This window comes from Athene cunicularia, assembly GCF_003259725.1.
Source record: "Athene cunicularia isolate RWA chromosome 7 unlocalized genomic scaffold, athCun1 chr7_part1, whole genome shotgun sequence".
Classification (NCBI taxonomy): Eukaryota; Metazoa; Chordata; class Aves; order Strigiformes; family Strigidae; genus Athene; species Athene cunicularia.
The window spans coordinates 10,754,960-10,768,619 of NW_020799107.1; the positions used below are offsets into that span (position 1 = coordinate 10,754,960).

The following is a 13,660-nucleotide window of genomic DNA, read 5'->3' on the forward strand; positions in this document are numbered from 1 at the left end:
CACCACAGCCATTCAGGCTCATGGAGACTTTGTTCTCTAATGTCACATAGCCATCCCCAAGGCAAAATCTTCTGAGGCCTGCCTGTAAACAGAGACAGTGCTTCTCAGCCTGACCGTCCACAGCCTGTGGCATTCCTCCTGACTCCAGCTTTGGAAAGAGCGTGTGGAGAAACAGACAAACTCACTGACAACGAAAGAAGTGGTAAGGCAGCAAGGGTGCACCAGGACAGAAGTCTGATATGCATTTCTCAGTAAATACCAGAGTCTACTACAACAGTTTGCAAAGTTGTATGGATTACACCTCGCTGCAAGGCATTGACTGCCCTTAGACCTGCCAGCTGCTCTTCCATCACTCACTAAGTGAGAAAGGGTGTACGGGGCTACACAATGTTACACCAAATGACTTCGAATACATAATGGCAAAGACATCCACGGAGCATACTTTGTAAGTGAGAAGGTATAGCTGCTTACACAGAAAATGGAGAATGAGGACAAAAGTCAGAGAAAAATAATTTCTTTCATGAGTATTTGTCTAGCCCACCCTAAATGGGAACTGGATTCCTCTCGACAACACAAAATTGCACACTTGTGAACACAGAAGTCTACCAGAGCATGACTTAATACCAGAGCATGACTCACCTGAGGTAGCTTCTTGTGAGCACAGTTTACACCTCCAATTAAAATGATGTTGGGCATCAAAGGTCTTGGATAATCTAGCACAAAATCTAGCCTCATGAGCCAAATGGAACCCTGGCGTAAGAGATCCTGCACAGTCACATCCCGCTGGAGAAACTCAGAAGCCAGTTTCACATAAGGTTGAAAGACAAAATCACAGAGAAAATAATTTGGGATGTCAAAGATTAGATTCTTCACCCGCTGGAAAAAGTTCATGTGGTCTGAATGCTCTGTAAATGCCCTGGGGACATAAGAAGGAGGACTGGGACATTGAGTGGCTGCAAAATCCAAACCACATGGTATTCCTCGTAAAAAAAACACAGAAGGAATTGAAAGATGCTCAGCCAATATCAGTCCACAGGGTAGTACAGGGTCTGTAAGGACAGCATCAAACCCGCCCTCCTCAAGGTATCTGACAAGCTCTTTGTTGTACAGTAAGTGTGTACAGCTGGAGATTGCCAAATCAGAGACTCTTTTCATACCTTGGTATGCTTTAAGAAATCTTTCCAGAAAAGATCCTTCTTGAAGTACATCTTGTAAAAATGCCTGGAAATTTTCCTCCATCTCTTCCTGTGTGTAAGGGATGGGGTATGTTTTCATAACAAAATTCTTTGTTGGCTTTAAGTACAAACCGACTTCAGGTGCAACAACGACTATTTCATGTCCCTTCTGCCTGAGAACATCCAACACTTCCCGCATGCTGAGCCAGTGACTCCCATCCACCGGCACCACCAGCAGCTTCCCACCAGCAGCCACACTGAGCACAGACAGGAGCAGAACCAGTACTGTCGTGACTTGCGAATGAGCACTAAATACCGGAGCCATTTCTGCTGAAATCTGGTGAGTGCCACCCAGAAACAATATCCCCAGCTCCACACTTTTAAGCAATTGTTGCTGTGCTTTTCTTGATGATCTTTTGACTTATTTGCTGTGTGGTAAATCTATAATGATGGGTATGGCAAAGTTGGATAAGAGGTGTTAAAGTTCAGCTAATTTGGCACATAGCAATCAGAGCAATAGCTAGACTGGGAAACACCCACCTCTGTACTGGAGGAACACTGGGTTTTAAGGAAATAACTATCCTTCAAGGAGTGGTCTGCTCAGAAGTGCAGATTAACAGACCATTACTTTTCTAAACATGAAAGTTGAATATAAAAAAATTCCTCCCCTTCCGACAGTTCAAATATTTTTCTATTTGTAAAAGATTAGAAAAATATTAATGTTTTCCATAGGAAATAGTCTGTTTTTTAAATCAGTTTTATATCTTTACACTGTAATGAAAATAGAAAATTGGCTATGAGAGTTCATTTCACTGAAAGGCCTTGTTTTGGAAGGATGAAGTAGGTGCTGGAAGAAGGAAAAATAAGGGCATGTTTTTTGCCAGATATATTTTAAACTGGATTAACAACTCAGAAATACTGCTCTGGATCAATCAGGGAAGAGCATGCCCTAGGGCCATGAAACAAAACAACACTAATGCATATATAAGATTCGCAGTCGGCTCTAATTTTGAAAATTATTGCATAGAAGTAGTTTTGACCATACAGTTATTTACTATGGAGGCTGATAGCATACACCAGAATTGTTTTAAGGACATGTAATGAACTACCACATCTCTAGGTACACCCTTTGTAGGGAAACTTTTCGGATGACAGCATAAATTGTTGCAGACAGCTCAGTGCTAGCTAGCACTTTCAGCAGTTTTGCTGAAAATCATGTGAAGAATCCATGCAGTGAAAGGATAAGCCTAGAATGAAAAATCAACCAGAACATTACTTGCCAACTGATGAGTTATGACATTTTATTTCTAAATTATGAAAAGATGATTTTATTAACTGAAAAGATTCAATATTTTTAAAAATAAATTGTGACAGTAAAACAAATAGTTTCAGATAATAATACCAATCTGGCAAATATAAGCAGCAGATCTGTCTGCTAAAATGGGGATCACCCTCACTGGTAGCTGTGTGCATTGTTAGCAAGAGTATAGTGATAAACCACTTCTACCTAGCCCATAAAAACTGTGTAAGCAAAAATGCTTAGATCCTGCTAATGCTATAAAAGAGTAACTGCAAGAGTGGAGAGAATTAAAATCAACCCAATTTTTCACCTATTTTCTTTGTCTTTACAGTATACCTTACTGCACATACAAATCCCACAAACTCATGTATACAATTATATACACACAAAGCATTTGCAGACAGCATTCTCCCTTCAGACCTTAATATATTTTATCAAGGAAATCACTGACCTGAGATAATGGCTTTTTCTTTCCACAGTTTATACCTCCAATGAAAACTATGTTGGGCATCACTGGCATGGGATATTCAAAAACAAAATCCATTCTTTTAAGCCAAATGGATCCATGGCTTAAGAGCTCCTTCATTGTTACTGGTCTGTGGAGAACATCTGAGGCCATAAGTTCAAATGGCAAATATGCAAAATTGCAAAGAAAATATTCTGATGACTTGAGAAATAAGTTTTCCACACGTTGGATAAATGTCATGTGGTCTGAGTGGTCTGTAAATGTTCTTGGGACGTAAGAAGGGGGGTCTGGACACTGGGTAGCCTGTAAATCAAAACTGCAGGGGAGTCCCCGTAAAAAGAAAACAGATGGGACGGAGAGATGCAGAGCCAGTATTTGTCCGCATGGTACAACAGGATCTGTGAGAACAGCATCAAATTTACTCCTTTCAAGATCCTGCATCAGATCCTTATTGTGCAGTAAACTGGTACAAGAAGAGGCGTAGAGACCAGAGATGACTTGAACTTTTTCATAAAGCGCAGTAATTCTTTGAAGAAAAGGTCTTCTCTCAAAAAGATCATTTGCAAATGAATGCATGCTTTCTCCCAGTTCTTCCCTTGTTAGAGGTACTGGATATGTTTTCAAAGTGTAATATTCAGAGGCCTCCACGTTCAAGTTTACTTTTGGTGCGACAACAACAATTTCATGCTCTTTCTGGCTGAGGGCTGCCAGCAGCAAGCGCATGCTGAGCCAGTGACTCCCATCCATTGGCACCACCAACAGCTTTCCACCCTCAGCCAAGCAAAACAGAGACAGGAAAACCAAAACCCCCACAGAGACTAAGTAATTATATTTACTTACATAAGCCATGTTCCTAGAAATCCAAAGTCTGTTCATCTACCCAGACCCAAAAGATTTTAAGTAGTACCACAGCCCCCTGCTAGATTCTCACATTCCCCCTTAACGATCCAGCTTTTCCAGCAAAACCAGTCACCAGTAACCATTCAAGGCATTGATGAATCATTCAAGGAATGTGATAAATCAACTTGGGTTGGGCAGAATTGGGCTTGGTATCTGAGTCTCCCTTCAGATGGGTCCTTTCTGATTGATCCCCTGTGTTAATTAATGTTAGACTGAAAATAAAATCAGGCTTTGCAAAAACAAAATCCCAAATCTCTGAATAGTGTTGGCACTTGGAAGTAACTGGGCTTGCTGAAAGCAGGTACTAAAATGCTTTCTTGCTTTCCTTCTTTTCGTTCTTTTTCTTTTTGATAAGCTGAAATGCTTGTCCAGTTTACGTTTAAAATGATAGAATTATGCCATGATACAGCACAACATCTGTGCAATTCCTAAGGAGGTAGCTCTGTGATTTACATATAGCTCAGCACTGGGGCCAGGTCCAACACCAGGTACAAATTTATTACAGTAAGCATCACTGCAGCATGGGCTTGCATCAGTGAAGGAAAAACCACCGAATCTGTGTTGTCATGCACAACACTTCTTTGTTCTCATACTGACCTATCTCTCTGTGCATTTCTCAATCATTTTCTTCTTCCAGGAGCAATAGAAAGGAAAACTCACTCAGTTCTCCTTGTACCTAATTAAATACACGGAAGTCTGGACAGAAGTAGACTGTAACAGCCCTCTGGTTTCAGGCCAGTAACTGATTTTAAATGGTAAGAAGTGGTGTTATTACTTCAGATGAAAAACTAAAAGTAACATACCATGTCTGAGCAGTTAACAAGTACTTGTGATAATCTTGCCATCCTTTATATTATATATATATTTTGCTGTTAGATGTAATTGTGATTCAGATGCGTAGTCAGAAGACAAGAAGAAATCAGGACTTAAGAATTAGTACTTTTGCAATAAATAGATGAGAGTGAGAGTGAGCTTTGTCTTCAGAGAAAAGTCTGATGTTAAGATGGAGCTGCCACATGGCATTGCCTCCAGGCAGGTTCGCTTGCTGCTTTCCCAGAGAATCTGCCTGGCTTTGTCCCTGAGGAGCCATTAAGCAACTCTGATGGACAGAACAGATAGGAGAAAGCACTGCCCTAATAAAAGTGGCCATGTCAGGGGCTGACAGCAATTTGAAAGAGACTTTTGTGAAAATATAGTTCAGAACACTAGCAGCTCAACAGAAATAAACAGTACTTCAACGGGAAGCATCAGGTGAAGTTCCGGAAGGAGCAAAGCAAAGCCTGAGGGCAGTTACGGTTGGCCCTGGGGAAGATGTGCCAGACTTGTAAAATGCAAACCCATTTTCTTGTTAAGCTTCACTCATTCATGTTCACAAAGGCCTATGAATTTGAGGGAGTGGTGATAGGCAGGAGGAATCCATTCCCTAAGACTCAGGGAAAGCTGGCAAGTGAAAAAAAGTTAAAAGGAATAATAGAGGAGAGTGTTTAAGTAACATTCACAAAGGATAAAACTTTTCCTTTCTAGGAAACAACGTGATTTATTACTGAAACAGCTGAATGACATTAACTACAGATTCATCATCTGCTGAGGAGAGCTGTCTCCTCCTGTATCTCCCTTTCCACTTAATCTCTGGCTTCACATGAGGCTGTTCTACTTAGAATACAAGCAAGTAAGAATATATATCACACATAGCAACAAGATAATATATGTCATGAGCACCAACAAGCTAACATACATGACATGCATGCCTTTATCAAGTACTGTTTAGATCACAGATGCTCAAGCAACCACCCATCACCGTTTCCCAATCTAAACTGGATGTGTCCTGAAAGTGCAGTTGAGAATTCAGCTCTCTAGTTTTTGTGATGGAAGATGTTGTTAGATCAAAACCTTCACCTCAAAATATTAGCTTTTGACTCAAACGCAAGACTGCTGTTACAGAAAAGAGCACATGATGCTACTGCACATAACCCAGTGAGTTATTTTTCTAACTAGATAAGCAACTAATGCTCTTGAAGAAATACTCTACTGCCTCTTATGCGAGGCAAAGAACTTTTGGAAGAGACGCCTATAATTCACTTGCCCTTTCTGCATTAATTCCTGGGCAAGATGGTGTTTGTGTACCTGACTTCAGATGGAATTAAACACAGCATAGCACATGATCCCCTCACTGAACAAAATCCCCATGTTGTGCAGACCCAAGGAAAGGAGGTAGAGTCACATCTTGTTCTCCTGGTCTGTTTTTCATGTGGATTTGCTATACAGAAATTGTTAATCTAAATTATGTCTTTAGGTAAGAAACGGCCATATCAAACATGCTATTAAACCTCACTCAGATCATGCAGGTGTATGACTGACAGAACTTTTCCTTTGTTAAACCTTTCCCAGCCCGTCACTGACCTGAGATACTGGTTTCTTCTGTCCACAGTTTATGCCTCCAATGAAAATCATATTGGGCATTACAGGCATGGGATAGTCAAAGACAAAGTCAAGTCTCTTCAGCCAAATGGATCCATGACTTAAAAGCTGAGTCATTGTCATTGGCTTTTGGAGAAAGTCTGAGGCCAAGCTTTCAAATGGTGAAAAGATTATACTGCAGGTGAAATACTCTGAAATGCTAATCAGGAAGTTTTTCACTCTCTGAGAGAACGTCATGTGATCTGTATTGAGTGAGAGCATTCGTGGGACATAGGATGGTGGGTCTGGACTCTGAGCAGCGTGAATGTCTATAGCGCATGGGACACCCCGCAAGAAGAAAACAGTAGGGATAGAAAAGTGCAAACCAATGATCTGTCCACAGGGTGTCAGAGGATCTGTGAAGATGGCATCAAATTTACTTTCTTCAATGTATTTCATCATCTCTTTGTTGTACAGCAAGGAACTGCAGGAAGCTTGAAACATGGCAGAGGTCTGTCGGAAATGATCCCAAGTATTCAAAAATCTGACCAGGAAAGGCTCTTTGCTAAAACTGTTTGCAGTAAGTGAGTGCATAAGTTCTTCCATCTCTTCCTTTTTGAAAGGTACAGGATACGTTTTCATTTCATATATCCTTGAGGAATCTATCAGCATTTTGCTGTCTGGTGTGATAACAACTATTTCATGGCCTCTCTTGCTCAGCTGAGCCAGCACTTTCTTCATACTCAGCCAGTGGCTGCCTTCCATTGGGATCACTAGCAGTTTCCCAGCAGTGGCAGGACTCAGGCAGCACAAGAAGAGGAGCAGCACCGCCACCAGCATATTGCGAGCTGGATGGACAGAAACCCATGCACAAGAGAGGCCAGAGGTGGTTCACAAGCTTTTGTAGCTTTGCTCCACCTATGCAAACACACCACTTGGCAATGCTTTCTTATGATACCTCTGCCCTTTTGACTCGCGTCACATTTTAGGCAATCACAAGTTTGTACACAATGGAGTCACGGTAGGTGGTTAATTATTATAAAATGTTGAGGTGAAGTTTGTACTTCAAAAGCAGGTCTGTGCGAGCACTAGAAAGGTGTTGTCTCCTATCATACACTTCGTCCACCCAAGCTGAGACTACAACTCAGTGCTTCACCCTTCTCTTCTTCTTCCTATAGTAGGACCACAGCCTCATGACACCTCTTACCATCAGCAACCCAGCAACTTTTGCTGACATTTACTGACAATATGCTCTAAGCTGCACAGGAATCCATAAAAGACATGTATACACAGAGTGGATGGACAGAATCACTGCTGACCCCACATGGTAGTACTGGGTCTATAAAAAGCACGCTAAAATCACTCTTCCATCTGGTGTTGGAGTTATTTATGCCATTGAAGGCTGTCAGAATTGTCACAGAGTGCAGTAATTTGGTATTTTTTTATAAGTATTTTATTTTCTGATGAAGCTGAGGCAAGTTGTGCAGTGAAACATAACTTATAGTAAAGTTAAATATGAGAAATCAATATTAAAGTACCTGGGGTTTGTTTTTTACTTTTTTTAACAGCCAAACCCAGTTGGTACAAATGAGAAAAATTAATTTTTTTTAATTGATGCAAACATGCACTTTTTTGAAGACATGTAGCCAACAGAAAACTTTTCCCTGTCTCCACATTTAACTTCCATCTAAACTTACCCCATCAGGTGTAAAACTAAGTTACAAAACAGCAGTTCACCATTGTACCTCAGATAACATAAACCTGCAAACGTTTCTAATTCATGAACTCACGAGTTCACGGCCAATGTCAGTTCAGTTCATGACTAACAGTTCATTAACTCTGTGGGTCCAGGTCTTTCTTGGTTGTACATTGCTGGGTTTTTCAATGTTGGTGGTTTAATTTGCAATAAACTGCAATAACTTGTGTTCAATTCGCAATAAACTGCTTATCTCTGAGTTGGACTGGTTGTGATGTGTGGATTTCTTCTAACCTGGGCAGCAAACAGTGAGAGAAGAGGATAGCAAATGGGTACCTCAGCAACTACTTGTTATATAAGCAGCACTAAAACTAGAACGAAAATGTTTGTTGAGGGAGCCTGAAAGTTTTGGTCTTGTCTACTGGATTTGTTTCCCTGTTAGATAGGATTTCTCACCCCCTTATGCTCTGGGTCTTGCAAGAAGGAAAAGGTTGCTCAAATGCAAGAGTGTGCAGATGATGTGATTTGATTTCCCGGCTTTCTGGATGATGGATCAGGCTTATCCATTTTGTCAGCACGAATCCTTGTGTAATTGAACTCAGTCCCTTTATGATGCTAATCAGTGTCAGGCAAAAGGATTACAGTAAAAAATGCAGATTGATAGCTGCTAACAGGAACCTGCCTGATTCCTCCCTTACACAGCTATGGAGATACACTGGCATTTGCCTGCACAGGATAAGTTTGGCTAGCATGACTTCAGAGGAAAAACAACCCATGAAAGTGATGACTGCAAGTTGCAACTCTTAAGTCTTTGTGGTAGCAAGAAGCAGCAGACAGCTAAGCAAATCACAGAACACAGATAATTTCTAGGGCAGCTCTCTCCTACACAGTGAATCAAAATCATATGAAAATGAACGTATGTGATCCTGAAATTAATGACTGTATCCTAACAGAAAGTCAGGTGACATTTAAGTCTGCCCAGGTAACTGTAATTGGAATATTTCCTAACTTTTGTAGGGCCATGTGTTTGATATTTGTGAATTTAATACTCTTATAGCCTTTCTAGACTTGCATAAACCTGTCAAATACTGCATCTTTAGACTCATGTTAGAGAATGTGTTTTAATTTAACCACAAGAAAAACTTCCCACAGAAAGGGAAACTAAGGCAGTAGTTCCATCTGATATCAGGGAATCTTTGTGAAAGAACTGTGGTTTACAGCTTTCTTCAATATCTCTTCCTCAAAATATGGGAGGCAGAGGAATGTGGACAAGAGCAAACTGAGGAGGACAATGAGATGTTTGATTAGAGCAGCCATTTCAGGTTGATATGTACTGTGCATTGAAGATGTACCATGCATGATGGCTAAACTTTCTTTTTCAAAAAGAGAGTTCAAAAGTAGAGCTGCTTTTACTTGCCTGATGTGTTGTGTATTTTGTCACTGTAATATATGGCAGATATGAACATTATTGTCTGCTTTAAAGGTGCTCAACATCCTTTACAAAAGTATAATAAACAGATGCTGACATGGTATCAGGCTCCTCTGGACCACCACTAGGTTCATCAACACCTTGAATATGGCACAAAAAACCTGACCCTAGTATTTGGTTCATGAACAAAGTGATGATTACTGCTTCAGTGCTGAAAATAAGAGTTCCCCTATAGCTGTACTAATTTTAGCTACCCATGTTAGCAAATTAACAGTACCCGCAGACATGACGGGATCCCTTCTGAGGTCACACAAAGTGATGTTTGGGTTGTGCAGGCTTTTGAAAAGTGTGTCATTGTGTTCCAGGTATGTGTGGGCGCTTTGGTACTGCTTACTGTATTCTCTGGCTTCTTGCCAAAGTCTTTGATTTCCACTTTAATTGCATACTTCAGAGGAGCAGTTAGAAACATCTCCTTATCAGAGCTTCCCAGATGCTGCTGGCTCTGGCAGGAGGGTTTCAGAACAGGCCATGTTTTCTTATTCCCTGTGCTGGAGGGACCATCGACAGGGTCTTTATTCAGTTACAATTCTCCTTTACTTGAGTAGCTACCAACTGAAATCTGGAGTTGTTTTAATGTTTTAAGTTAACCAGTTGCTTAAGTAAGTAATGGGTATGTTAGGTTATTAAAAAAAAAAAACCAAAACCACCCATGAACAACTTTAAAAGGCTGCTGTAGCTTACATTTCTGAACTTTGCTTTGATCAAACCGTATGAGCTTTTTTTTTATGAGCTGCCCAAAGAAAGCAACTTTGCATTAAGTTTGTCTAAAGATGAGATCTTCATCAGTGTCTCAGGGTTCACAGTCTGAGTTCATTTGTGATGTCCCCCTAATGAGGGACCACTTACCATGACAGCCTTCAGGTACTTCTGGAGCCATTAGAGGATGACCTGGCACAGGATCTCTGCTCAGTCATGATACTGGTCCTGCAAGCCTTGTATAAAATCTCCAGACACATTACGACTTGGCAACTGGATTTATGTGTCTGTTAATGAATATGTAATTGCTACGGAGACAGATGTCTATGCAAAGTACAAGGCAAGAGGAAATGCAGCCTGAGGCAGCCAGTGAGGTTATTTTAGTCAATGAGTAAGTGCAGCCTCTGTTCCTCCTCAGGCCCAGTCCTGTGGTCCTATGTTCTCCCACTCTCTCTGAGACTGCAGGCTGTGGATGATATTTACGGCTCAGGAGGGTCAGAGAATTTGGAATTTAATTCCCAGCTCTGTTCTGCATAAAATCATATGCCCAGTTCTGCAAGAGCATGCGCTCCTCAGCACGCCGGCGCCGTCAGGGACTCTGCGGGACCACACCAGATACGGCAGAAAGGAGCCCTCTTCTGGAATGAGGCCACAAAGCCGGATCTCGCTGCCTGTGGAAAACTATGGCAAGGGGTGTAACAGAAGAGTCTGTGACTTAAGCTCCTCGTCTGAGAAAAGAAAGCACATTTTGAATCTCTTGTTCTCTCTCCCTTTCCTAGTCATCCTAATCTTTGGTTTTCTTGTCTGTTGAGAAACGAGCTACCAGATGTTGGAGAACTATCTATTCTTATCACATGATTGTATTTGTGAACAGTAATGATCAACCCAGGTCTTAGCACTGTGTGCAGATAGGCAGATTTTTCTCTCATATGACTCACTTCACATTTGTTTACACTCTACTGCATTACTGCCTTGTTGCTGTGCTCTGTTCAAAGTGAAATAGGAGAAATTCCTCTGCTCTCTGTAGAAAATGTAGCTATAAAAAGCGGGCTGAGGGTAGGAGGAATGTACACAAGTTTTTTTCAGGTTTGGAATATGTGATTTCCACCAAATGATAAATGTCAGTGTGAAGATGGAAGATGCTAGGTATAAAACGAGGGCAGAATGACTCTACTCTTGAAACAAGGTTACAAACTGCAGCTCTGAGACCTTCAAGATACAGAAGTGAAGACTTACATCATGCAACCAGCAAGAATTTGCCTCTTAACTCTAAAGTGCCACTCTCTTGAGCCTAACATTTATATTATTATTCTAATATTCTGATTTATAATATTACTTTTTATTTGCCTTATTCTTTGCTTAGTGGACTCTGAATAAGCCTATCAAAGAGTATAAAACTGAAAGAAGAAAGAAAAAAACCCTTAATCTCAAAGATATTTTAATGGAATTGTGCTGTGATAGCGTGTGACCACAATTCAAAAGTGAGGGAGTAATTTCATAGGAAAGAGATTTGTGTCCTGCTTTGTGCCTAGAAAGATGTAGTGCTCTTAATTGGTTTAGAGACTATACGGTAATGATCGAGATAGACTTAAATCTCAAGATTAGCTTTAAAAACCCTGCAGAGCAACTCTGGTAAAAGCAAATGTCAAGAAATAGGTATGAAAACTTATCTGAGTTTTGCATTCAAGTGTCACCAAATACACTATTTTAGATTAATACGTTCCATTTCAACATGACGTTTATGGTTCACTGTGACCTACAAACAGAAATGACTGCACATAGACAGCCAGTTTGGAAACTATATGTTATGAAAACACAACCAAAGCAAATTAACTGACTTTGAGCCTAGAGTTAAGAACAAAAGATGACTCGCAGAGCATGGTCTTTGGCATTTTAGTCAGGTGAAAGAACTATATGCCAGTCTCCATGAAAATGAAAACAAAACTGCATCTAGTTGGCGAATAATACACATTCACTGAAGACAGTAATTTGTAGCTGGCAAATGAACTCCATTTTTTGTTGGACTTGCCAGAAAATCCTCATTAATTCAATTAAGTCATCTTCCTCCATCAAGGTAATTTGATTTCCATCTGTGGAAAACAACTGCCAAAACCTGATTGTATTAAACAATTACCAGAAATTAAAAAAAAATAATAATTAAATAGCACTAAAATTCCAGAAACAATGTAATCACAATTTATTGGAAAATGTGTAATTTGGAGGAAAAAGAACATACCTTAGACAGTGGTTTCTTCTGAGCACAATTTATACCTCCAATAAAGACCATATTGGGCATCACTGGTCTGACATACTCAAACACAAAGTCAAATCTCAGAAGCCAAACAGAAGCAGAGTTCAGGAGGTCGAGCAGGGATACATCTCTCTGAAGAACTTCAGAGGAAAACTTTACTGCTTCGTCATAGAAACCGTTACAGTACCTAAGCTCCAGGAGGGAAACCAATGCATTTTCCACTCGCTGGAAAAAAGTCATGTGATCTGAGTTGAAGGTAAATAGTCTCGGGATGTAGGACAGAGGACTTGGGCACTGCGGTGCTTTGTAGTGTAAGTTGCAAGGAAATCCTCTCATGAAGAACACAAACGGAAGAGAAAAATACTTAGCAAGTGTTGCTCCGCACATAAAAACGGGATCTGTTAGGATAGCATCAAAGCTGCTTTGATTCAAGTACTGCAGGGTCTCCTTGCTGCTGAACAGGTCCTTGCACTGAGAAAAGAACGTATGGAAAACATGCACTGAGCTGTTGTACATTGCTAGAGTGTTCAGTGGGAAAGGCAGGTCCTTCAGGTGAGTGGTAACATACTCATGAAAGGCATTATTCAGCTCTTCTAATGTGTGAGACACAGGGTATGTTTTCACCGTGTATGCCTGTGTTGTTTTCATATGCCAGGTTACTTCTGGTACAACCACCACCACTTCATGTCCTCTCTCGACGAGTTTTTCAACCACTTGTTGCATGCTAAGCCAGTGGCTTCCAACCATGGGCACCACCAGGAGTTTCCCTCCATCTGAGAGGCCAGGAAGAAGGAGGATAAAAATCCAGGCACAGCAAAGCCTCAGAGTCATGTTCCTGTCGTCAGAGTACAGACTGTGGAAGAGTATTCTTCAGGCTGTAGCTTGAATATGCTTTTGAAAGAAGCTGATGGCTTTATCAGAGGCATTGTGCTGCTCTGTCATAATCTTCTAGTTAATGATTCACTGCTTTGGACTATAGATGATTTGTTGTTTTTTGTTTTTTTTTCTTCTTCTCATTACTTGTAAAGCCATATGTGGTGACACTTTCCTGTGCTGAGTCATCAGAGTTCCTTAGTGTTCAACAGCGAACTAGCTCCTCAGTATGCCAGTCAGATTTCTTAGGACTTCTCTCTTGCTCGTTGATGTGTCCAATCTTACACCTTGGCCAGGACCAAGGAATATAAGTCTGGTGCAAACAACTCCAACACAGTACCAAATGAGAACAGCCTCAACAAATTTCATTGTGATTCGAGACATGGATGTTCAGATAATTTCTCTGAGGACAGAACA

General features: G+C 40.7%; 1 protein-coding gene and 1 pseudogene across 1 annotated transcript in view; both read right to left on the reverse strand.

The window, feature by feature from the left end:
• The window catches only part of LOC113482056 (UDP-glucuronosyltransferase 1-7C-like), a 29,921-nt gene extending 16,711 nt beyond the window's left edge, over positions 1 to 13,210 (reverse strand). The window contains exon 1 of the mRNA XM_026852349.1: positions 12,356 to 13,210. Coding sequence (XP_026708150.1) covers positions 12,356 to 13,201 — 846 coding nt within the window. The 5' untranslated portion in view covers positions 13,202 to 13,210. The remainder of the gene's footprint in view (positions 1 to 12,355) is intronic.
• On the reverse strand, positions 2,897 to 3,790 carry LOC113482465 (annotated as a pseudogene).
• Positions 13,211 to 13,660: the final 450 nt, after the last annotated feature.